At 38.4% G+C, this 26,315-nt stretch overlaps 2 protein-coding genes across 9 annotated transcripts in view; one reads left to right on the forward strand and one right to left on the reverse strand.

Annotated features, from left to right (window-relative positions):
- The window catches only part of GSDME (gasdermin E), a 33,422-nt gene extending 26,063 nt beyond the window's left edge, over window positions 1–7,359 (forward strand). For all 4 annotated transcript variants that reach the window (XM_056482707.1, XM_056482709.1, XM_056482708.1 and 1 more), the window contains 5 exons: window positions 869–1,057; window positions 2,686–2,813; window positions 2,929–3,115; window positions 4,478–4,551; window positions 5,683–7,359. In XM_056482707.1, the coding sequence (XP_056338682.1) occupies window positions 869–1,057; window positions 2,686–2,813; window positions 2,929–3,115; window positions 4,478–4,551; window positions 5,683–5,913 (809 nt within the window). In that variant the 3' untranslated portion in view covers window positions 5,914–7,359. The remainder of the gene's footprint in view (window positions 1–868; window positions 1,058–2,685; window positions 2,814–2,928; window positions 3,116–4,477; window positions 4,552–5,682) is intronic.
- Window positions 7,360–8,011: 652 nt separating this feature from the next.
- PALS2 (protein associated with LIN7 2, MAGUK p55 family member) overlaps window positions 8,012–26,315 on the reverse strand; it is a 58,547-nt gene continuing 40,243 nt past the window's right edge. For all 5 annotated transcript variants that reach the window (XM_056482705.1, XM_056482701.1, XM_056482704.1 and 2 more), the window contains exons 4-12: window positions 25,584–25,736; window positions 24,859–25,086; window positions 23,592–23,723; window positions 21,570–21,669; window positions 20,965–21,033; window positions 19,812–19,973; window positions 17,264–17,466; window positions 16,705–16,833; window positions 8,012–14,385 (exon numbers count right to left, since the gene is read on the reverse strand). In XM_056482705.1, the coding sequence (XP_056338680.1) occupies window positions 14,209–14,385; window positions 16,705–16,833; window positions 17,264–17,466; window positions 19,812–19,973; window positions 20,965–21,033; window positions 21,570–21,669; window positions 23,592–23,723; window positions 24,859–25,086; window positions 25,584–25,736 (1,353 nt within the window). In that variant the 3' untranslated portion in view covers window positions 8,012–14,208. The remainder of the gene's footprint in view (window positions 14,386–16,704; window positions 16,834–17,263; window positions 17,467–19,811; window positions 19,974–20,964; window positions 21,034–21,569; window positions 21,670–23,591; window positions 23,724–24,858; window positions 25,087–25,583; window positions 25,737–26,315) is intronic.

The following is a 26,315-nucleotide window of genomic DNA, read 5'->3' on the forward strand; positions in this document are numbered from 1 at the left end:
ACCTCCAATGCTGGGGGCAGTTTTTGGGTACCACAATGTAAGAAAAATGCTAAACTATTACAGAATAACCAAAGGAGGGCAGCAGAGATGGTGAAGGGCCTTGAGAAGCCATGCAAGGAGCAACTGAGGTCACTTGGTCTGTTCAGGCTGGAGAAAAGGACAATAAGGGGAGACCTCACTGCAGTTGCAACTTCTCAAGAGGGGAAGAGGAGGGGCAGGCACTGATCTCTGCTCTGTGCTGACCAGCAACAAGGAATGGCTCCAAGCTGTGTCAGGGGAGGTTAGATTGGATATCAGGAAAAGGTTCTTCCCCCAGATGGTGTTTGGATGCTGGAACATCTCCCCAGGGAAGTGGTCACAGCACCAACCTGACAGAGCTCAAGATGTGTCTGGACAACACTCTCAGGCACAGGGTGTGACTCTTGGGGATGGTGCTGTGCAGGGCCAGGAGTTGGACTTCAGTGATCCTTGAGAGACCCTTCCAACTCAGGATATTCTGTGATTATGTGAAAACATCAAGAATTCCTACCTACACCTCCTGTATGCAGCATTCTGGTTTACAGTATCAGCAGGAAGTTTTCATGTTGTTTTCTGTCTACATTAATTTAGCTCACAGGAGCTGGTGTCATTCTGTAGGAGGCAGCTGCACCACAGGTCTTCTGTCTGTACACACTGTTCCAGACATCAGGGCTGCAGGAATGCTCAATAATTCACATGCACAGCAACCACTGGCATTCTCTCCATCTGGGAGAGACAAGACATGGAGAAATGACATGCAAGAGCACTAGAAAATACAAGCTATCATCTCATTCAGTAATTGCTTGTGTATTTTATTAATTATTGGTTTTGATTGAATTTCTAATTACAGAGTTCTGTCTGCTAGATGAACAGCAAGGAGGTTTTGAAAAGGAAAGCACAGAAGGCTCAGCTTATCCTCATTCAGTTCAATTCAGAGATGCTGCGTTCCTCTATCAGCCAGATGCTGTTGATAATGAGATGTACTCTGGGGCTAAAAACCTCGTTCCCAGTGATGCTTCTATAAGTATATTGAAACAAGGTATTACCAGAAATGCTTTGCATGATTATATTACAGTGAATTAAATAACCTGATAAGCAGAAATAATCTGGTACAATAGTAAGTAAGAAATCTTGTTAGTTCACTTTAATAGCTCTTATCAGGAACTCTTGGGGGAATGCACAGAAAGAATATAAAAAATCAGTTTGCAGTAAGTGTATGCAGGGGACCCTTTCCAGTGAGCATTCCAAATCCATCTGTCATAAATACCATCTTACAAAGTCAGATGTTTATGACAGCTTTTTTATATTCCAGATTACCTCTGCAAGTTAGTAATGATACATGCTTTCATTCAGAAAGGGTCACTGAAAATAGTTTCTTATGATTTGCAAAGTACTCTCAGTAAAGCTTCTCAGTTACAGGTTAAGTCTCAGGCATAGACATCTCCCTTGCCTTTACTTAGCCTCTGTTTTCTGAGAAGCTTTATAACTGATAAAATCAAAACATTGTTTAAATGGAAATTTGCAGATTGGTATAATGGTCCAGGTACAAGTTTTTATTGTAGGAAGGTGGAAAGAAGAGGCTGGAATGTTACTTGTGGAATGAAAAAAGGGAAGACCATTCAAGTCCTCAGAACACACCATGCTGTTCTTCAGTTTTTTGTGGAGTTCTTACAGCTGGTTCTACTGATTAATATCACCTCTCTTGTCTCTAACTTTCACCCTTGGTTAATAGTTTTTCAATAAACAATATATATAAAACACTTGTGAAAGAATGGTATGTCACTGTTCTAGTTTTTGTTTCAGCTTGACATACCTATTTGCTTTTCTTGCTTAAAAGGCTCAGAGATTTCTTTAAAGAATTTAACCTCTGCTGCCTCTTGGAAAATTAAAAAGCTAAAAAAATGTTTTTACTAAAGAATTTGGAAGTACATTTAAGTTTCTTTTATTTGTATAGACAAATTCATACAAATACATCAGATAAACAAAATATCTGCCTGTGGCAGATTTTTTTTTTTTTCCCCCCCAGTGAAGTAATTTTTTAGTTATAAAGGACGTCTTTAAACTGAGCATGTTTCTTGACTGGAGTGACATGAAGGAAGATTTCTTTTAAGCAAATTTGAGAACACTTGTATGCCCACATTTTTGGAATGTGGCAAAAACCCCAAAAGATTCCAACCTTCCAGTTGGCATTGATTTGAAAACTTCGGGTTTTTTTTAGCAAAGTGGTAATTTCATGTCACAAAAGATTTAATTTCAGTATATAGTTGAATTGTGAGAAAATGAATGCAGAGCTCTCCCTTGTACTTAATGAGTACTCTTCATTCTGCCATATCTCTGGAGATAAATTTTAAAGTGGGGGACATAAGGTGTAGTTAGTTGGTTAACATTTAATATTGACTTTTAAAATTCTAAAAATACAGTACACCAAAATGTTGATTCTTGGTAGCCATTCTTCTTTCTGAATGTTTGCACTGAGGTTTCATTGGCTCCATAGAAAATAAGACCAGATCTGTTCAAGCCTTGCATTTTAACTTGTGCTGGAGGAAATCAGGATGTCAAGGTGTGGTGATAAATGAGCTTATGAAACACATAGCAAAATGTTATTTGTTTTTACTGGCACTTGTGTAGAAATACTTAGTTTTATTTTCCACTGCTTTCTTGGGAAAGATCTGTCACGGTTGAAGACCCAGTTCCAGCCCTTTGTGAAGCTTCCAGAACACAAGCAAAGAGCTTTATATAAAACTCTTTGTGAGCTCTTGCTCCATGAAGAAATGGTGACTGCCCTGGAGGACATGGTAAGATAAAGAACCTTTGGATTGCTTCCTAAAAGTAATTTCAGAATAGAACTAGCATTCTCTTTTGCTTGGATTTTTCTCTTTTCAAGAAGTTTTGCTTATTCTTTGCTTTCAGTTTGATGATATCTGCACAGGAGGCAAGCCAGATCTGGAGGAGTTGAAACTAGAACAACAAAGAGACCTCCTTGACTTCTTACAGCTCTTAGGGTGCAGTTTACAGAGTGAGCTGTTGTTGCAGAAATATCAGCCTCAGGATGAAGAACTTTTCTCAGCTGCTCACCTTCTTATCAGTGCTCTATCTGGTATGTTGTGAAAAGCCCTTTTTAAAATTTTATTTTCCTTTTAGAAGCTCCCTCCATGTTAAAGCTTTTATGGCTTTCTCTGAGCAGTTGGTGAGCTGCATGAACATAAATTGTTCTGTTCCCTTTTTATGAGTTCGGTATACTGTGCTTAGCATTCCTAGCTGTGAATTAAATTCAGCCCTCAATCACTGACAGATTTTGTGTGTAAATTACACATTCCCCCAAGACTGTTCAACTTTGCTTCTGCTGAGTGTGAGCATTTGCAGTTTGGCAAACTAATTTCTGTACTTACTGCATGCCAGAGTCCTTCCCGCCTAAATGCTGAGAATTACAAATTAGGTGTTGTCTCATGTGTAACAGCATATATTGTTCAAGTGCAAACTAAATTTAGCAAAAGTGAGTTTAAAACAGAGACACTGCAATTAGAGGGTTGTGTTGCAGCTGTTGAAACAGGAGATTAAACATAAATGTCAAACAAATGCCATCCTCACAATCTAGTTGGCACCATAATGTTAATTAAAAGCTACCTGCAAAGTCCAAGACACACTTCCCTGGATTTTTCTCTTCTCTCTTATATATAAAGAATTCCCTGACATTAAGATAATGAAGGGAAGTCCAGTGTAAATTTTGGCACTGTGCAGTAAAATGTCTGTGTGCATCCATATTTGCACAGGACCCAAGTGGGAGAGCTTAACTCATTTGTAGAGAGAGAAAAGAAATAGAAAATAGAAACCTGCTGATGTGGTAACAATTGTCAGATGCCATTAACAGCAGGGCACAGTTAATTGAATGTGTTGTATTATTACCTGACTTTGGACATAATGTCTGCTGTTTAAATCCAGGCATAAGTGTAGCTGGATCTAGATTCTGAAGCTGTTTTATGCCTGTTGCTTGTGGTAGGAATTACAGCCTTTTTGTTACAGAGTTGAAGGGCACCACAGGGGTCAGTTACTCCATCTCCCAGCCCCAAGGCAGTCTCAGCCATTCCTCTCAAGCTGTGCTTTGCAGAAGTTAGAATCTCATATAGATTTTGGGAGCATAGGTTCTTGGTTTATTCAAGGTCTAAGTCATTCATCCAGCCTGCTGACTCAGAGTTAAACACTGAGGAGATACTTGGGGAGAAGGCAAGGATGATGGGGAGGAAACCCCCTTTTCTACCAGTGCCTTTTCTCAAGGACAGAGATAGTCAGACCCTTTGCCCATCCCATTCTATTGTGCCAGCAGGAAGGGGCTGGATCAGCTTCTTCCAAACGTCCAGCTGAGGAGGACCTGTTAGGGCCCTGATAAAGCTCTTGTTCCAGCAGCCAGCCTGGGGCAGGGTTCACTGGAAATGATCTTTGCTTGTGAATGTGTCCTTGACAGAGCTGCCTGATGACACTCTTGTCCTGCTGCATGCCTGCTGTGACCTCCAGGTTGTTCCAGCCTTGTGTTGTTTGGTGAGTAACGGAGATGGGACACAGCAGCAGGGAGTGCCTGTGTCCTTGGCCATGTTTCTCCCCAATAAAGGAGGAGATAACAAGTTCCAGTGGGAATTTCAGCTGTAGGCAGTGCTTTGCCAAGGTCAGAGTCTGACATGGCAAATGAAGCACACAGTTTACTGCAGGTGCATACCTAACTTCTGAACATTGCTGTTTTTGGGAGATTTTATGGCTTGTGAGCAAAAGAAAATTGTAACTTAAGCTCCAGTTTTATTTTTCTAATAGTCTCACTGTTTTAAAGTCTCAGTAACAGTAAGCACCTCTCCTTAGGAAACAGATATTTTGCTTTGATAGCAACAGTGCTTGAACCTTGGCAAACCCTGCAGTCTCAAAACTCTGAGGCCATTTATTGAAACTGCTGAAGGAATGGTTCTGGGCATTAGAGTAATGGAGCACCTCTCCTGTGAGGAAAGAATAAGAGAATTGGATTTGCTCAGCCTGGAGAAGAGAAGGCTTTGGAGTGACCTAATTACAGCCTCACAGTACCTGAAGGAAGCTTACAAAAAAGATGGAGAGAGACTTTTTACAAGAGCATGTAGTGACAGGACAATGAGGACTGGATTCATGCTGAAGGAGGGTAGGTAGGTTTAGGTCAGATACTGGGAAGAAACTCTGCTATGAGAGTGGTGAGGCACTAGTGAACCCTAGTCTGTGGCAGGGGGATTGGAACTGAACGATCTTTTAAGGTCCCTTCCAACCCAAAACATTATGATTCTGTGATATTTTTTAAGGTTTTTACAGTCACTTACAAAGACAATAGTAAAATCCATTAAATATGTAGGGGCAAGGGGAGTTCTTCTGTTTGCTCAGAGTGACAGGCAAGTGTGATGTGCAGTGAGAGGAGTTGAGCTCGGGAATTGACACAGCAGGAGAGCTGTTTCTCCTTAAAGCGTGCCATGGAGCTTTGGTTCTGGATCAGTACGTTGTACTTGTCAGGGCTAATAGCAAAGGGAATCTTGACCTTTTGCTGCTGCCTTGTCAGCTCTCTGGTGGTTTTGTGTGAAAGAACTGAGCTGAGCCATGGCAGGAACAGCAGTGCTTGGAAAATGTTTTAATGTCTCTGTCTTTTGCTCTCTCTCACGAATCCAGCCTAACGTCGCTTCAGCTGATGGCACTGTGGCACTGAGCAGTCCTTTGGTGGCCACTCTTGCTGACAGAGGGAAGTTTGAGGTCGTGCAAAGACTGTTTGCTTCATCAAACATTAATCTGGAAATGACAGAGTCTTCTGTAAAAGCTGTAACTGTGAAAGAACCGAGATTCTTCCCACTTGTTCTTTATGTTGCACTGTATGGATTTCATGCATTAGGTGGGAATGTATAGGAGCTGAACTGAGTATCCAGTTTTTGCTCTAGCCTGTTGTTTCTTCTGTAGCTCTATAATTTTGGTGTATTTGGGATCAGCTCTAAAGCTGTTCTGTTGGTACTTAGGGCAGCACAGCTGGGAATTAGGGCGACCAGGGGACTATGCAGTTTCAGTGGAAAATACATAAATAAGGGATGAAGGGGAGAAATTACAAAAGAGAGCCATGGAAGAGAAATTGAACATAGCTCCTTTGCTAGGTGTCAGATCTGCAGGGCAGTGACAGCCGGATAGCTTGCATTAATATGCATGGGAGAAAACAGCAAAGTACAAACTGCTTTTTGTAAGCAAGCAAACAGGCAAGCCCTGGAAGCCCAGGGTTCTGCAATGCAGCAGCTGCTTTGCTCCTTTAAGCCTGGGTGTGCAGAATGCCTTCACTCTGGAGGAAGTGCAGTGAAGGGCTCTTAAAAAGGTACTCGATTAGATTCTCTTATTAATTAATTCTCTTTATTTATTAATTATTAATTCTCTTATTAATTTGACTTTTACGGATGTGAACTGCACACTGCAGGAAATAACAAAGCCTCTTTTCCAACCCCCAAGACCACTTTAGGGATTTATACCTCTGTACAGCATTTCTGTTTTCTGGTATGTTCTCATTCATGTTAGCAAGTTTCAGCTGTTTAAACTGCATTCTGATCTTTGAGGTACGGCAATGCCTTTTGGTTTGTGCACATGAAGGGTCCCTGCTGCACACCACAAAAGTGATTATTTTACTCATATGACATTTTCAGTGCAGATATTTTGCTTGTTTCTTTGACTAATAGCAAAGTATTAGTAAAGCACTGTGTGTGCTTGAACTGTTATGCCTGTTTTTCTATCCTAATTTTCTGTAATCACAGATGGAACAGAAATGCAGCAGAGATCACTGTAAATGTGGGCATGAGAAGATGTTCCAAGTAGGTGGAGTATCAGTGCTTGCAGATGAGATCGTGAGATGACTGAGAGACAAACAAGCAGGCACCTGTGTGGGGGTGATCAGTAACCAGGCCCTGCAGCGTAGCTGGTGGGTGGGAGTTCTGCTCAGTTTCCTGCTCTATTCCCACATGGCCTTGAGCAGATTACCTAAGAAGCCTTTAAAAAGTCACATCAGTTCAGCTTTGCTTGAGGACATGGACTTTGCAGAAAAGCACCACGGTGCCTTTGCATTCCCTGAGAGCTCAGGATAGCTCTGGGATGTGGGCTTTTCTGCATCTCGTCTCTTAAGTGAAGCTGATGGCACTGCCTGAACTTCGTGCTGGTGTAGAAGGAAAGCTCCTTTAGGAGCTGGAAGCATGGAACTCTGCTTTTGGGAGCGGTGTGTAAGCAGAAAAGTTGTCTTTTGCCCATCACTAGTAAAAATTGCCTCTGTAATGAGTGTACAAAAGCTTTCTATTAAATGCTATGTCAAAACAATAGAATAACTTACACATGTAATTTCCATTGTTTTTATTTTGGGGACTACTTCTTTGACAAACAAGTGATTCCAGGCTGGCCTCACATGGAAAATGCTTTTTCAAGCTTAGATGTGGTCTTCCCTAGCACAGGAGGTGGTAAAAGGCCCATGGGCTGCTTCAGAGGAGGCTGATTCAAAGACTGGTCCTTGATATGTTATGTGGCTCAAATGTAGACTATGACCAAAAAAAAAATAAATAAAAAAAAAAGGCCAGTCATATTTTTTCAATATTAAATCTTTATTATATACAAAAATATTTTGTTGGGAATTAACAGAATTTCATCATTTGTACATTAACATTTTTATGTTTGGCTGTGTTTATTGTGAAAATATTAGCAGTGAAAAAGACAAGGCGGGGAGGTCTTAGAAAATAAGTCACAATTTAAAAATGTCCCACATAGTAGCTGATTTTATCAGTTTGAAGTCACAATGCTAACAAGTCCCATATCCTAGGCCTGCTCTACAGTACTGTATTCAAACAATTAGGTACTAAATAATTTCCAGGTTTACATTAAAAATTTTAGCTAATAGTTAAGGTTTTTCTTATAGGAAGTTTTAATCTAAAGAAACTATTTCTTACAGGAGAGCAGTTTTGAAAATTTTACAAATTCAAATCCAGGTTAATTTAATATACCATAGAAATAAAAAAAAACACAAAACAGAAAACCATGAGAGCTTTCACCTGGCAAAGCCAGTTGTAAGAAGAAGCAAGGTAAGGAAACACATGGTGTCAGAGTTCTAATACACGTTTAAACCCAAACACAACCAAGATCCTACAGTTCTTAGCCCGGTGTGGGGTCAGAGAGCAGCAAACTTTCTTGTATTTTAAACCCCACAGAAGCAGTTCCCCTCCCACACCAGAGTGCACAAATGTTACACATGGGCAACATATGGGGGGTGGGAAGAGATGTTCAACATGCATTTTCTTAGGGGGAAAAGTCTATTTCAACAGATATCTCCATACATAATTGTGTACAAGACCTAAACCAACAAGAATCAGTCAAAACCTTTTTTTGCCTGTACAAAGCAGTGCTGTTCATTTTGCTTTATGCTATGGATCATGTGAGAGGTCAGGTAATGGAAAGATTGGGTTTTTTGGAAGAGGCTCTACTGTATTCAGGTAAGTGTTGGCTGCTTGTGGAGTAACCAACAGTTGGTTCAGCCATGGGAACAACCAAAATTGCACAGAAAAGCATTAGCATGGAACTAGTAACATGAAAAGGAAAAGGCTAAATGGAGAAAGTGTTTCCAGGACTACTTTAACTGTTACCTGACTACTGTCCTAGCAGCAAAAGGAATTCCATACCCAATGAGCATAACAAAGTTCCAAATACCAAGAAAAAGATTCATTTACTTCAAGTGTCATTTATTCTATAAAATATAAATATTGCTGAATAAATTCCATTTGTAGGTGAAACTGCCTAACAGCTTTCACCCAGCAGGGGTTTGTTTTTAAGCCTGTACCAGTAAATCCCAGCTGCAGTACCAGCAAAAGAACTGAGAATTCAGCAGTTGACAATGTGACTGGTAAATAGTATCCCACTGTGGAGAATTCAGGTAAATTAGTAGACACTACCTGAATTCTTGCAGCATTTACCCCAAAGTTTTATCTATATATATATGGGTGCTTATGTGTGTGGGCACAAGCACACTTTTAATATTAATAGAAGCCAAAGCTGCATGTAAAAATAATCAAAACAAGTTATTTTACAAGTGTTTTCTATTATTATTTTTAGGTTCTGTCTTGGGCCTAAAACCAGTAAGTTATACCAGTCCTAAATACTGATGTTCTTGTTAACTACTACTTCCTCTATAATACAGACAGTTCCCATCAGCAAGCCCATATGTGAAAACTAAGAAGTACAGACCAAAAAGGAAAAAACCCAGGGGAAAAAAAGAGAAGGGCCAGCACTTCAGCACTGTCAGTGACAACAGTCCACCAGAGAAAGTACAGTACCCTTAAGGATAGAAACCTTTTCAGTGGCCCAGGAGAGGTTTTCATTGGGGGAGAGGAGGGTGCTGGGAGCTGAGGGGTATTTAAGGCAAGAGGCCCAGCAGACTGAGAGTCATTGATCCAGTACCCACCACACAGACACCAATAAAAGGATCTCACCACTTCTGCAAAAGTAGCATCATGAAGTTTGGCAATAACCATGTGGTACTTGAGCTCTTTGGAATTTGGGTGAGGCAGGAAACCCCGCATGAAGCAAACAGCCTTGTACAGATGTGCACAACATGTGACAGAGCTCCAGCTGTTGGTTGTCTGAGAGCTGCACCCACAGGCACAGTGGGCAAAGGGGCAGCTGCTGCAGGAGGCACTGCCCATGCACTGGGACACGGCCTCAAGGGTCAGTGTGAGCGGAGAAGCGAGCTACAGGAAGCCTGGATGGGAAGCCATGGGATAGGTGAAGGGAGTTTATGGTCACAATATTGGCTCAGGTGTCAGGTAAGAACCCAGTTCCTGATCGCTGGAGTGCTCTGCTTGATCACTCTCCACTGGTCCTTGAGCACAGCAGAGGCCAACTGGCCCAAGGGAGTACCTAGCCAGGGATTTGCTGTGTTTCAAAGAGAAAGATGTTTCCTATTTCTTAGCTGAATCACCCTCTTCAAAAAACCAAAACCAAACCCAGGTGACTTCTTGAGCACTGAGCTGCAGGCAATTTGTAAGCAAGTCACTTAAGTATGATTTCAGAAAATGCAGAAAGTAAAGAGGGTGAGGAAAAAAAAAAGTCACAATTTGAGCTCAGCCAAGATGTGACAGTTTATACAAACACGAATTCAAAAGCAATGAGCTGATCTGCCATCCTGCTCCACAAAGCTAAGTACACAGAGCTGCCCTGAGCCGAGAACACAGCACAAATCACAGATACTGCGTTGGTTATGAACTCGATTTTCCTTGCCAACAAAGATCTGTGATTCTGCTCCATGTTTACCTTTATTGTAGATCTGCAGAACATTTTGAAAGACCTTTATACATCTCTGCAAGTTGACGTATTCCATTATAATTATCCCACTAAACTTGGACTGCATCTTGTCACATGATGCAGAACCTAAAGTGATGCCTTAAGGCATCAAAAGCAGACCTGCCATAACACTTATAAACAGCAAGGTCATCACCTGGGTACACAGTGCACCACAGTATTTACAGGAGAATTGAGATTGGTGCACGCTTAAGTAAATTTTTGGTGAATTCAGGGAAATAACTTACAGATCTTGGCATACTGACTGTACTTCTATGTATAACTTTTCATTCACAGAGCAACTACAGTGTTTCTTCTATAAGTCTCTATATGTACAGAATTTTACAGCACCTCATGCACTGTCCAAAACAGATAGAAATTACAGATAAATATAGAATTTTTTTAGATTGAAATATCTGTATATTTAGAAAAATATACATTAGTAAACACAATAAACCAGGTAGAGAAGTGTACCAGTTCTAAAGTCTCACATGCAGGTACATTTCTGGATTAAGTCATGGTACCTTAGTAATGTGATAACCAACATGAGCATTTTTTGTTTTACCATCCACATACATACATATACACAGACAACTATTTGATAATTTACTTTTCTAAACTACTTAAATATTTATCTTGTGATACATACCACATATCTTAAACATTTAGCAGCATCTTCACCTCGCTCAGACACACCTATTGTAATCTTTAACAGTCTATGTGAAGTTTTCCTGTTAGTATCTGAAAAATGAATGCTTAGTACAGAATGAGATAACATGAAATCCCAGTTATTTTAATTTCTCCAAAATACTCTGAACATGTGTTCTAGGAAATGTTTTCGCTTGCTCAAAATGAGCCTTTCATAGTGTCTTTCTCCCCTAATTGCACAATGTACAGGCCCCTGTCCAACAGCTGGCACAGAATGTCCTTCCAGGCAGGGACTGTCCCTGCCGTGGATGTGACTGAAACGCCAGCATTTCAAGAACCTCCAAGAACATTCTTTTTAAAAGACAGTAATTGTTATTCTCCTTCCAGTCCTTCTACCAGGTGGGGACAAACTAAGCAGAGTATCTGATGAAAATCTGACTGTGCCAAAACCCAAAACTACCACAAAGAAACAAAGCCCCCTTTCACCTTAAACACTCCAACATGAACTCTCAAGATTTAACAAACAGATGCAAGGGGTGCCCCAACCTGGCACGCAGACATCCAAATCAGACCTGCAGATACTTCCACACAATCTTTGTGCCAATCCAAGCAAGTCACCTTCTCTTACTGCTTCACAACTGCACTGTAGAACTGCTCACTGCCATCTACACCACCACCACTCCCCAAAGCTCAGCCACCATGCTTCACTGCCTGATTTAAGCACACGGTGTGAGCCTGTAGCAAACATTAAAGCTTCAGGCTTTAGCAAATATGTGGCTATTTTGGAGATTGCTAACTAGGGAAACTCTCTTGACAGTTTTCTCCCTGGGATGGAAACAGAATGAGCAGAGAGAAGCTTTCCTGACTAAACCTTGGTGGCTGTGTTTCATGTGCTTGGTTCAGTAAATTTATGGAAAAAAGATGAGAATAAGTGATGTTTGCAATATGAAGTACTGTGGTGAGTAAACTGAAGGATATTCTTGTTCCATTCACTGGGGAAGAGTGAAGTCAGCCTACTTTTGGCATCACAAATAAAAGGATTTCTAACTGATAATGAAAAGGCATCTTATCTGTCCAGACAGCACATCTTATTTACAGCATATGGAGGTCTCCCATGACACAGTACACAAACACAGTTCAGTCATGTTGAGCACAGAGTGCCGAAAGCAAGCCACTGAAATAGCCAAGCAACAGCCCTGCCATCATCTGCTGCTGCACACGACACTCCATCCACTTCTCAAAGCAGCCTCTGAGCAACAGGATCACAGAACGTGTCTCCTGGGAAAGAAAACTACAAGCCCCATGCTGGTGCCACATTTAAGAGCTCTGCCAAACTTAAACAAAACCAGATAAAACACATCCTGGAAAGCATAACAATAAAAAAAAGTAGTGGTACAAATTTTCCTTAGAGAATTTAATATTCCCTCTGAAAGACTGAAATCTCAGTATTAAGAGCCACAAAGATCTCCTGTGCTATACACAAGTTCAACTTTTTCCACACACACTGGGATTTCAAGTCTCCTCTGCTCCTCTTCCCCCACAACAACCAACTTTACAGGCTGTGTAAAAACCACCTGTTGTATACAGGTGTTTTGAAGGTTTTTTTAAACACAGTTTTCCTCTACTGCATCCACTCCATTTTATCTTTTCCTTGTGCACATGAAAGTCTTTTGAGAGCCCCAGGAAGAAATGCTGTTTTATAGTGTCTAGGCCTGTCTTCCTCCAGAAATAGTTCTGAGGAAGATGCCTTTTGATAGCATTCCGGTCACAGTTTGGTGTTGAAAAAGAATCCAGAAGCCAGGTGCCTGTCACCAGATTGAAGAGGAATTAAACAGATGACTTCAGTTTAGACACCTAGCCCAGTATGTGATGGTGAATGTGACTATATACAGCAGCTGACAGTGTCATATAAAACATGGTCACAAAAAGAGCTCATCTGAGCAATAAGTTGTATTTTCCTCTTGTTCTCACTAAGCAGAAATTTACATCAGCTTAAGTTTTGATCAATGAACCTGAACCTAATACAATTTATATCAATCAGCCTACTGAGGGGATAATTGTCACTAAAAAGGAAATACACTGTAAACAAAAAACTCATAAACAACATTGCTTCTTAGCAGAAAGTTTCTAATTCACAAGCTATCTAATGAAAAATGCAATTAAAAACAATGTAAGAAAAAGCACAGAAATGCCATTACACAACACTCATAAAATACAGCAGTTGATCACACAAATATGTAAAAGGAATTTATAACCCAGCTAGACATCACAGGAAATGAAGCCACAGACCACTATAAAAATACAGAACAATGTTCTAAGAAAAGAAAATGCCTTTTTTCTTTTTTAAGCAATGTGTTTTCACAAGTGTGAATAAATAGTCCTAAACATTAAGTGTCACCTACAAGCTCCACATTATCAGGTTCTCTCTCAAGCTACTTCACCATTATTCAAATTGCACTGAATTACCTTGTGTATGACTTTCTAATGTCAGTACTTCAACTGTAATGGGTAACAGGTTGGCTCCCAAGAAAGCCTAATAAGCAGCTTGCAAGGTATTGCTCTATATAATTTCAGGAGACAGATATAAGGGAATCTACACAAAAATTATCTAAATCGAGAGATATCAAAAAAATGTGAAACATAAGGAATGCACCAACATTAAGCTGAAAGTGGCTGGAGCAACTGGACCTGTGTTTTTGTTACTGCTTTAAATATTTAAAATTCTGCTCCCATGAAAGTATTATTTTTTAAAGAAGAAAAAAAAAACCAAAGAAATTAGTGTTCTTTCCTAATAAGAGCTATAGACTTTTGATCAGTTAAACACTGACATTAACAAATTTTACAAAAATTGTTTCAAGTATCTTTTTTTTAATCACAGTGAAAATGTAAGACCAAGATGTAAATGTTGAAGTGAATGAAAGTTTCTTAGATGAAAAAGGCAAAGGTACTAAATCAAAACATAGAAAAATGCTTAAACGCATTTCCTTCATGTGATATGAATAGAAAGGTTATCTGTAAAAAGTTAGAAAAATTAAAATAAATTACATATTTAAGTACACTTTCTCTTCAACATTTTTATAAAAATTCAGAACAGTGTACTTTTGAATATACACAGAGTAAAAATGCACAGGTGCTGCAGGTTCTCATCAGTATCTACACGTCACATTTGCTGCTGTTGACTTTATTTGTTACTTAAGCTCCTGCTGGAGCAGCTCAGTAGACCCAGCTGATGGGGACCCACTGGGGCTCCAGCCTCAGTCTCTCGATGGCCGTCTGCAGCTTCTCAAAGGCTTTGTCCAGGTTGTCATTTACAATGGTCAGGTCAAAGTAGTGGTTGTAGGCTCGCTGGATCCGGGCGCTCTCATCCACTGTTTTTTTCAGATCAGTGTCCTGTCAAAGAGATTTTTAAGGATTAGTGAATCTAAATCTTACTAAAGATTTAAAGATAAGACTTGGCAAATCCTTATAGATGCAGAAGAAGGTCCCTTTGGTACATACTGTAACTATTTAAAGCTAGATACAAAATATATTTTAAAAATAAGGAAAGTTTTCATTTATAGTAAATTCACACAGAAATTTAGCTAAAATACATTGAAAGGGCTCAAAAAGTTCTGAGCTCTATCAATAACGTTAAATATGCTAAGCAAATCTTTGCCAATCTTGCAATTTTGAAGAGAATCGATAGAAGCACTTGAACTTGGGCTGGTGTGCACAATGAGCAGTTACTCACTTTGTACGGGCAACTGAAGATCCAACAGAATAAAATTAATGCTTTAGGAATGACTGAGTCAATCAGTTTTGTAAATATATTTGTGCCTCTTTTATTTCCACAGAAGGCACCAAAAATCCAAGATCTTAAATTAGTATGAAATGAAAGACAATTTCTAGCAGAATAAAGCTCTGGGATACCTTATGGCTCTTAGTGACAACATTTCAGCCTAACTCACCTGACACCAGTCCCTCATTTGTAATCTACTGCTGCATTTACTGTAGTCCTGACATGAGCTGCAAATTATACATGAAATTCATATTCCTACATTATAAAGCCTTTACAGAGTGCCTCTGAGCATGCTTTTGTGTTCTGCTAGTCCTGCGTTTTTTAAAAATTACTCTCCATTTTTGCACAACAGCAATTTTTTTTGTAAGCAGTTATGAGATTTGTCCTCCTTCACAGTATTCATTTCAATATTTTCAAGTCCTGATACAGCTGTCAATATAAAAGCCAAAATGAAAAATTAAGTTTGTCAATAGCCTTTCCTTCACTGTGAATGAAAGGAGACAAGTAAAAGTATGAGCACAAGAGTCAGGCTTTTTGTAATGGAATGAGTTAGGATGCTAGAAGTAATACAGCCAGGTCCACTAACAAGCAAACCATGGTACTTTAAATGACATTTGTTTTTCATTTGTTCAGGAAGCACAAGAATATGAAATAGCAAATCATACTCTATATACGTGTGCAGGGATGCGATGCAGAATCCGTAAAGACACACAAATGCATATTTGAAATTTAATGATGCTCTTTATTATTCATAAGAAGTAATACAGAGGCAAGGATGTCCCTTAGGGAATCAAATATTAGGAAGTGCAGGAAATTATTTTTATACTTGTCTGGATAGTTTTAACCTTGCCTTCTTGCATATGCACCATAAAATTCAGGGTTCATTTGGGGAAGGAAAGAGGAATGACTGAGCATCCACAGAGATATTAGAATGCATAATAACCAGAAACGATGACTAAAAATCATATACTCATTTAGTGGAAATACTAAACCAACCCTCCCCCCCCCCCCCCCAATTTTTATAGATTTGAATGCTTTGTCAGCATTTATTCAAGATATTCCTATGAAGCTACAGTGCTATCATTATGAGCTATCAGCAAAACACGGCTCTTCCCCGCTGGGGAAGTTGAACTGCTCAGTCTGGCTTTTTTTTCCTTGCTCCTGCAGCTGGGAAAGTTCATGCCTACACAGAATATTTATACTTTGCTGCATTGGAGGAAATGTCTTATTTCCCTCTGCTACACAAAGGGCCTCAGAAAAGGAGGGAAGATCTAATGAACAAAACATGCCACTTCACTTTATATGACAAATTCAAGGAACTTCAGAGGAAGCTGTTCAACACTTCTTATTCTGGCAGCACTCAGCCATTCTCAGTGCAGCACATGCTGCAGCAGCAGGACTACCTGCATTCTAGGGGTTTTTTTTTTGTGTTTTGTTTTGGTGCTTTTTGTTGGTTTGTTGGCTAGTGGGGTTTTTGCTTTTCCTTTTTTACATAAGCTGCAATATCTTTCCCAAGCACTACAGTTTCAATTTTTAAAGCACACGTATATTATTAAGACAAACAGGAACAAAAATTTGGGTGGGGAGGGAGATGTAAAAATCAAGGAAAAACATCTGCATAAAAGAACAATTGCTACCACCATGAAATATCTACCATTTGCTGCAAATAATCAAAGGTGACAGTTCCCAAAGTACACGTTACAAGTCATTTTTGGAATCAACTCTGCAAGAGGTCTATTTTTAAGAAAGAAGCAATCTTCATTATAAATAGTATTTGAGTTACTTGCTAGGTAATCAGCAAAGTCTTGCCTAACTTTTCTTAGAGACATTCATTTCAGAACAAATCCCATCTAAAATGAATGGTAAAGAATTTTAAAAAAGTCTAAGAACATCTTGTTCAAAGAAAACTACTTAAGAAATTATTTGCTTACAGTGAGAAGTTTGGTTGTAATTCCAGCATCTACCACAGCCTTGTGCATAGCTCGCAAAGTCTCCAACTCTGGAGCAGCAATAAACACCACATAGGGCATGAATTCTGAAGTCCTCAGTATTTTTAGGGCCTAGAAGCAAAGAAAAATAAAATTTTAAAAATCCACCTAAGTTTGAGAATGACTCACCATGTCTCCTTGTTACTTAAGGGACACGGCAAAACTCATCTGTTAAAATGGGCAGCAACACGCAAGTGAAGATTCTTATTTCTATTTTAGAAATTCCTACACTGCTTTTTGAAATGCTCAGCATCATTCTTTCCTTGGCTAAAAAGATTATTTACTACTCTGCAAGACTCCTCTTTCATGCAGAATTTAAATTGGGCTTTTTTCCATCTTTCTAACCCATTCCAAGCAAGTGCCACAAACACATGAATGCAGTTGATAATTGTAACCTTGAAACCAGGTAAGAAGCCTTCAAATTTGAAGCCATTTCTCTTCACCTCTTCAACGTTATAATCCCACACTTGTTTTAATAACAACAACATTATAAATCATATACCTGTGGATTTACATCCAAGATGCAGGTCCTTCCTGTCTGAACAACTTCAAGGATGGAATCAATTTTTGTGCCATAAAGATTTCCTTCATATTCTCCATGCTCTAGGTATCTGCCAGCTTTAATATCTGTCTCCATTTCGGCTCGTGACACAAATCTGTACGCTTGCCCGTCTTTTTCATCATCCCTTGGCTTTCGTGAAGTAACTAAACAAAAATATTAAAATATAAGTTTAATGTTTTTGTTTTATATTTAGAATATATATATGAGACTGGACTGCCTGTTAAGTTAGGGAGACTAGAATACACACTGTCATACAATTGTAATTGCTCCACATACAGGTTTATTCATTATTCTAGATAAATTCTGAAACTGAGCACGGCCCCTCCTGTTCCCTTTATTTATACTCCTTCCTATATGTTGCTTACCCACCCATTTGCCTATTTCCTTTGTCTTACACTTTCAGACCATATACAATACTCATTCATGTAATCTTTTCAATTATTCAATTAATAAAATACTTATTTAAGTGACTTGGAAATCAAATGGAAGTTAATTTTCAAATGCCAAATGTTCTTCTGAAAATAGCTGAGCACAACAAGATCTGCCCCATCCCACCCCCAAAACCTTTGCTCTCTATATTTGCCCTGTTGTTCAGGGTAGAATTACCTGAGCTAGCTATAAAGAAAGTTAGCTTAAATATCAGAAGCAGCCCAGCCACTGTAGCAGAATCTTAGTGGAGGCCAGCTAATGCTGCTTTCCAGGACAACTTCCCTTTTAAAGCAAGGTAAATTCCCTGTAGAAAGATTAAAGCCAGTATTTGAGTAAATCATTATCAACTATCTTGGGTATTGGCTACACTGTGCAGTACAGACATTACTTAAGCAAAAGAAGTAAAAATAATTTTTTAAAAAAAAAGTAAAATAAAATATAACATCATATTATTATTGACTTTCCTGTCCTCTCACCATATTAACTACCTGCTACTTATATTTAATTAGATTTGAACTCTAGAACATATTAAACATAACAGTCAGTGCATTCCTTTGGTAATATTTCTATCATCACTTGGTGCAAATTGCTGAGACAAGTGCAAAGCAATCTTTCCCTTCCAGTAATTCCTATCCATGTCAATCTTATAGAAAACACAAGTGCCAGGAGAAATGATCATCTGAAGCTGTTATGAATAAAAATATTACTGGAACATCTAATTTTAGTCAAGATTCTATGGAAAGATTAAAACTATAGTGGTTAACATAATATATTAAAAAGAATAATGTATCAGTTTGCAATTAATTTTGCAGCTAGGAGATGATTTAACAGTTCAGTTATCCACACTGAAGAAAAACTGAATCACCATGTGCTGGATTAGAACTCAACACCAAGAATATGCTTTTTCCCATAGCACAATGGATCAATTTCACCCATTTCCTACCTCCCAAAACACATCCTACACAAATTGGCTTATGAATAACCTGGAGAATTTTCTTCTAAGCAAAGACCAACAAAGTTTATTGATTATCCCACTTAAAATCTAAAGTAGAGAAGAAGTTCTATATACAATAAACAGGATATTGAATGTGCATGATTACACTATCAGCTTGGGAGAAGTTTACTTTTAGACCTTTGAAGAATTTCAACAACTGTGTTGCATCACTTACATATATTCAAGCATCTATATAGCATTTTAGAGAAATAAGTAATTCTGAAGGTTTTTTTTGAAATAGAGTAAGAATTTTAGACTCAATAAAAAACCACTTACTCTTTAGCCAATATACAATAATGAAATTCCCAGGAGAAGATTTCTTTAAAAAAGTAACACTGAGAAGTCAACCTTGTTATCAGGTCCACAAACCAATTTTAACTGGCCCTGGTCAGTTTTGATGCTAGAGATTCAGCAAATGAGAGAGACTAGTTATCTCATCTTGCACAATTCATCTTTCAGACCTGTCCCTCCTCCTATTATTATCAGATCTATTTCTTGCCCACTGGAAAACAGAAGGGAACAGACTGTTTTTGAAATTCTGAAAAGCACATGGCAGAAGAATAATAATGTAGCTGGAGTGGGCTTCTCTGGTCAGCAGTCAAACAGGAGGGAGCAGTTTAAAAAAAAAAACAGGTGAATGAGCAAAGTATTTGAAAGAAAGGCAAGAAAACATGTTTCAGGTAAAAGAAGTTTTTTGATGCCTAGTCCACAGGTGGAAAACTAAAAGGCAGACCTGAGAAACTCCACTGGCTATTCATTACAGAAGGCTACTGGGAATTAATGGAATCCCCTCAGTAATGGATGGTGACTGACACTGAGGAAACCCAGACTGAAATATTGCACAGACCAAAACTGGTTTTCTGCAGCATCAGTAACATTTAAGTGCTAGTTACAAATATTGTCATGGTCATATGTTAGTTCAGTTGTCTGAAAACTGGAAGAGCCTCTTGTTTTCCCACTCTATACAATTTTTATGCTCTGACAAAATCATTCCTACACTGAATCACTTGAATAAACATCAGGTACTTTCCAGTTAATATTACGATAGGAATGCTGACAACTTACATGGCACTGTAGTTCCAAATCTAGTAGGATTCAGCACAATAAACCTGTTCTTCAAACTCCTTCGCCCCACTCCTTGGGCCCCAATCAAGACCAGGGTTTTCCTCTGAAAAGGAGGCATTTTGGCTACTTCCTCATATATCTGGATTTCATGGCGATCAAATTCTGCATTGAGAAATGTAGAAAAAACTTTAATACACACACAGTGCTGTAAGAAAAAAAAATTACATAGTCCTGCTATTTATCAACAGACCCCACATGAACATAAACAGTACTCAGAGGGCAGTAAGTCTGATACACAACTTCTTCCTTTAAATTGGTTTGGGAATAAAATAGTTATTCCTCCACAGACAGCATTAAGGTCAGGTTCTCACTTTTACTTCCAAGGAGAAAGTCTGTGTTTGATCAGAAAGGGAAAACTGTGACTAACAAGTAGTGAACTTCCACAGAATCATGGAATGGCTGAGGTTGGAAGGTACCTCTGGAAGGCATCTTGTCCACTCCAATGCTGAGGACCACATCCAGACAACTGCTGAGTATCTCCAGGGAAGACAACTCCACAACCTCTCTGGACAACCTGTGCCAGTGCTCAGCTGCCCTCACAGTGGAAAAGGTGTTTTCTGACATTCAGAGCCTGTGTTGCTTGTTGGCTCTTGCCCTGCCACTGGGCTACTCTGCAAACAGCCCACACAGCTCCATCCTCCTTGCACCCCTCTTCAGGTATTTGGACACATTGATGAGACCTGCCCTGAGCCTCCTCTTCTCCAGATTGAACATTCCCAGCTGTCTCAGCTTTTCTTCACGGGTGAGATGCTCCAGTCCCTTCAACACCTTTGTAAGTCCATATCTCTCTTGCACTGGGGGAGGTGCCCAGTACACTTAGGTATGACCTCACCAGTGCTGAACAGAAGGGAAAAATCATATCCCTTCAGCCCATTGGCAACAAGTATTTCACTTTTTTTTTCTTAACACACAGTTTTTCTCTGATTTCCACCCACCAAATTATATACTCAGCACAGCTTTTAAACTATAAAAACTATATGATCTATCAAACTTATAATCAAATATCTTAATACAAATCTTTAGCTTTGGATACACTACATTCTACAAGTTTTGAAGACTAAACATCTTTGACTTTCATGTAATAAAGAGATACCTGCATTTCTTGTAGTGAGATACATCATCTTTTTCTTTTTTTTGCTGCTTATTGTTCCACAGAAAGGCCCTAAAAATAAAAATCTGATGAACTCACAATTTCCAAATTAATTCCAAAATAATTTCCAAAGCTTATTTACATGAATATATGAAATATTAGATTAATAAATTTATAAGGACTATTCTAGAATTGTATATATCCTAGTGCAAGAAGTTACATCTATTTACAAACCCATCAAAAAATTGTATAGGAAGAACTGAACACAGAGAAAAAAACACTTTTCTAGAAAAGAAAAGCTGAAAAATCCATGTTTAGCTTATTAACTTTCAGTACATACCATACAAAAAAATTTTTTAAAGTGCACCCTGCCTGTCCCACCCCATTCAGCTTTTCATCACAAGGTGGCAAAACTGATTCATGTATCTTTGAACACTAAACAGAGACTTCACCCTTTTTCCTTCAGCCAAAGCCAAAATATAAAATTCAGCATTTCACAATAATCTATTTAATCTCACACAGCAGTTTTTCTATTATTTATGAAGGCAGAAAAAGCAAAACAAATGGAGTCAGAGCAAAATCTACTCCTGAAATACACTAAATCTCACCTGAGTTGTCCCAGTCTCTCCTAACAAAAGCCTTTCTCTTCTCTTCCAGGAACTGGCTAGGAATTAGACCTGCACTTCCTCCTTCTTTGACATGACTAGCCTGGGAAAAAAAGAAACCAAACAAAGGATTATATTCAACTTGTAAGAAGCACTTTTCTCATCAACATGGTGTTGACTGACTTCCTCACTGCCAGTTTCTCAGTGGTGAGTGTTGATACATTTACTACTAAGACTCAGAAATTCAAAGCCAGATGTAAATATTAATATTCTCCTTTACAGGAATACTGTCTTGCTATTGAGTATTAAGTAACTTAAGTAATATAGATATAAGCTTCATTACTGGTTCCCATTATGTTAGTAAGCTCCTGCAGCCATAAAACTTTGGCATAAAATTCCCAAGTGGAATTCTCTTGCTCCAGACACTGAAGTCTCAGGTGACAAAATTCAAGATTTTCTAGTTTACAGTATACTTATTTTCTATTCTTGAGCTGCTCCAAACAGGTTCCAGTGCAGTTTATTAACTGCCATTTCCCAGTGAATGCCAGTAACACATCCCAAATAATGCCTTCAAGCTTTTTGCACTAAGCAACTACAGATTTAAAATCTTAGTAAATTAAGTATTCCCAGTAATGAATTCTCTATAAAATAATTTAATGGCAAGCTCAATTCTCAGCAAGCTTAACACACACAAAAACAGTTATGAAGTGTTTAATTCTCCATAAATCTTTTGCTTGCAATAAATCCTATTTTTGCTAACAGGAGATGTTTGCTTTTCAACTTGTATGCTTTTATCTATGACTAACTGATTTTTTACAGTATGAAATTTTCATTAACAGTCAAGCATTTCTAGAAAGCATGAGGAAAAACTAAGCTTCTTTTTCCTGGGGCATGATCTGCATAGCAATACAGTGTACTGATTTAACACTTTTCAATTTTGCCAGATTGAGTGTTGAAGATTTATTTCTCCTGGACTCCCACAAGTTACAGCTGGAGAGTTTGAAAGGCAACACAGAAGTCAGCATGGGAGCTAAACATCAAACGCCTCCAGAGTTTTGGAGTATCTACTTCTGAAACTAATTAAATTGGCAGCAATAAATTTTCAGCCCTTCCTCACATTTTTATTGTCTTTCTTTCTGTTATTACTGTCATTGAGAAGCAACAAAATTCAGCAGCTGTTGATGTATATTGAAATATTTCTGTTGCTTTTAAAGAAGTCATGTATCTTGATCTCAGGCAGTGTCTGGCTCTCTTCTGCTTGTTACCTTGCAAAGGGTGAGCAAAGTAGGGGTAGAAAGGGAAATTAATAATGCTAAACTCTTTGCCAGTTTTGAGGATGTTGGTTGAGAAAAGGGTCTCAAAGGTTCACTTGTCCCATTTTCAGAGGTACTCATAATGTTTAATTCTGTGCATAGTGTCTTGGAAAAAATAAACAAAGCATAAGCACTGGATTACATTTCTACTGAAGGACTGAATGTAGAAATACCACCTTAAACCAGGATAAACTTGAAATGGTGCCAAACACTGTGACTATAAGCATGCATGATACAGCTCACACACACTGACCACTACTGCAGAAATAAAACATACAGCCTCTCCTAACAGCTATTCTCATCCCCTTCAATTACACAAGATTAATTTCCCTCTCTTCAACTCTGAGCGCTCAGGAAGGGGTCCACTTCTTCCACAGATGCTGTCAGTGAAGGCTTACCACAATTATAATCCAACTAACACTTTTCTTCTAGAAATTGTCCTTCTTAAACTGATTTGGGGATGTCCATGCTCAAGATACAAGGACAAACAGCACTAGTAAAGTGAGTGCTACATTTACAATTTAAAACATTCCTTTTCCTTTAGTGTTTCAACTTCGTCTTTTTATATTAGCTTGAAACTGAATTGAAGTAAATAATTTTTCATGTATCTACTGTTAAATGAAAGTAGATAATAATTTAATTAATTTAGTATTAAGGTAACTGCTAATGCTTTTCAGTTTTTTATTTTACTTATTTTAATCTTTTTACCAACCTGCCACCAGTTCGGATCTTCCCGGTTTACAATCTGAAGAATTTCTCCTTTAGAAAATTTCAAACCTGCTTCTTTGCATGGGATGAGGTTGTCGTTATACGGATTATAATCAAAATGACACTTCACAAAAACCTGAAATGTGTGAAAATTAACAAAGCTTAAGAATTATAAAATACATTCTGACTAATCTATCTGTCAAACTGAAGAAGTGCATAAAAAGCTTGACATGATCCAAGTTGCATTTGGCACGTAAAATACAATCTAGGGGGAAAAAAGTTATACACTAACTGGGACAGAATAACTAACAGTGCAAACCTTGGCTGAAGAAGCTTCATGATAAAAATAAAAAAATCTGTTCCATTTGGAAATGGTATTACAAAACGCTCATTTTTGCATTTCAGCACATACAACTCAATTAGAATTCTGGCGTTTTATTACTTAAAAATACAAAAAAAAAATCTTGGAATGTAAGCACAGTATTTAAGGCTTGTGGAATCTTAAGAATTATTTTTTGCCATGAACTCAATGTTTTAAAAGTAACATGAGATGCAACTGCTTAAGACTCAGAAACAGTAAGTTGCATGACTGAACTGAAGACATCTTTGAGTCTCTGTACCAGGCTGGGGAGCAAAGAAAGCCCTGCACTGCCTCAACAGAGCACATTCCCTCAGCTACTACTCAGTGGAAGCACTGAGTTATAGTCACAGGAATTAAGATCCACCACCTGAAGGAGCATCTTATACAGTGTTTCAAAGACACCCATTTAGCTCAGGAAGTCACTTCTGCCATGGAGAAATTGACAGCTTACAGCAACAACAAAAGGATAAGGAATAGCCACCATCCAAATTCCCACTGAAGTCAGTGAGTTCAAGCTCATCTGTTGAATTAAATGTTTCTGAATTCTATGAAACTGATTATTTCGACACCAACCATGTTATAAACACACACACTTCACTGCATGAAGTGTGATTGTGGTCAGGTCCTCAGAGGTCACTTAAGGTCAAAGAAATGTGCTTAATAAGTAGCATACAAATGCCTAACAATTTTAGACACTAATTCGAGTTTATAGGCAGGCATATTCGGTAAATAAACCCATTTCTAAAATGTAATTAAAGGTAAATACAGGTATCTACATTTTACTCTTCCTCCTATCATTATATTCAGAAAATAATCAAAATATGCCTAATCCAGAGTCTTAGAGAATCTTACACAATAAAGTACTAAGCAGAAGTTCTTTTCACAGAATCATCAGAAATGTGTTACTGACCTGTTGAGGAATGACTGTGTCTCTGTAGCTGGGGAGAATTTTCAAAGTGACACTTCCACTGATGTTTTTCAGCAGCTCTTGTAATTCTTTTGGATTGTTTCCAACCTCGTGGCCGTTCACCTCTTTAATAATGTCACCTACATGCAGAAGACCTTGCCGATCTATCATTCCTCCGTGAAGAATTCGGGCTATTACCAGATCGTTGTTCTCCACTCTAAACGTGACCCCCTGAAAGAGGTACATGACACCCAGTTTGCCACTGTTTGAATTTCAGTTTCATTTTACCATTATCTCAAGCACAAATACACAGCTGTGGGATATTCTACCCACTCCAATGAACAGACAGTTATAGCTACTACAGTGTAAGAACTTGATACAGAGAAGCATCAGGTGACACAGAAATGATTTCACACAAGGTTTTCATATGACTAAAAAATTACTGTGGTTCTTGATTGCATGCAATCCTGCCATCTCATATCAGAACCAAACAGATGCGTTAGTTATGGCAGCAGTCATTCAGCCCACTGACTGCCTAATCACTATCACGTTACTTTTTGGAGAGAATAGGATGAAAGTATCTTCCTGTTTCAACTTCTCAATACTGAGCTTATCACCCACTAAATTACACAGCATAATGGAAATAATTAAAACATAATGCAAAAAATCAGGTATGTGCAAACATTTTCACTAGCACTTTGAATACAAATTCATCCTCAATTACTTACCAGTGGTTCTCCTGCTCTTTTGTGAATTCCAAGGATACGAATAGCATCTACTGGAACAACCTGGTTGTTCACTGAAGAATTATTGACTTCCGGGCTAGAAGGAGGGGAATCGTAACATTTTGAAGCCACAATATCATGTGCTTCCAAGAGTGACTGCAAAGGAACAGAAAAAAATAGTTTTAAAAGTAATGAAATAACTGTTTGTGAAAGAATTTAGTGCTGAATAACCACTGAATCTGTCCTTTTGGGACCAGGTCATAATACTCTTATTTTACATGAAATAAAGCAAAAACGGACACAAAAGTGCTCACATGAACTGATAAGCTATTGCTTTGGCAAATATGCCATCTTGTAAATAAAAATGCTGCTTCTTAAGGAAATATAGGAGAAACGTAACTAAAATGGGGATGAATGTGTGATGTTACAAGGGAAGAAGACAGAAAAAGGAGTAGCTAAAATAGTCTTCCACCTAATGAGACAGTATCTGAGCAAATGGTTACAGTAAATGAACAACCCACTGCAAAAAATTAAGATAACCCATCATTAGATACTTGTGTTTAATGCAATAAAATCTTCCTCCACAGTAATTTGGATAATGACAGGTATGCAACAATTTCTAGCCATCTGCAGAATGAGTGCTCCTGCTTGCATAAAGCCAAGGCAGAATTCTAGCACCAAATGAATCCAAGCTGACAGAATTTACTTTCTGGAAGACACCTTAGAGTTAATGGT

This window comes from Oenanthe melanoleuca, chromosome 2 (genome assembly GCF_029582105.1).
Source record: "Oenanthe melanoleuca isolate GR-GAL-2019-014 chromosome 2, OMel1.0, whole genome shotgun sequence".
Taxonomy (NCBI): domain Eukaryota; kingdom Metazoa; phylum Chordata; class Aves; order Passeriformes; family Muscicapidae; genus Oenanthe; species Oenanthe melanoleuca.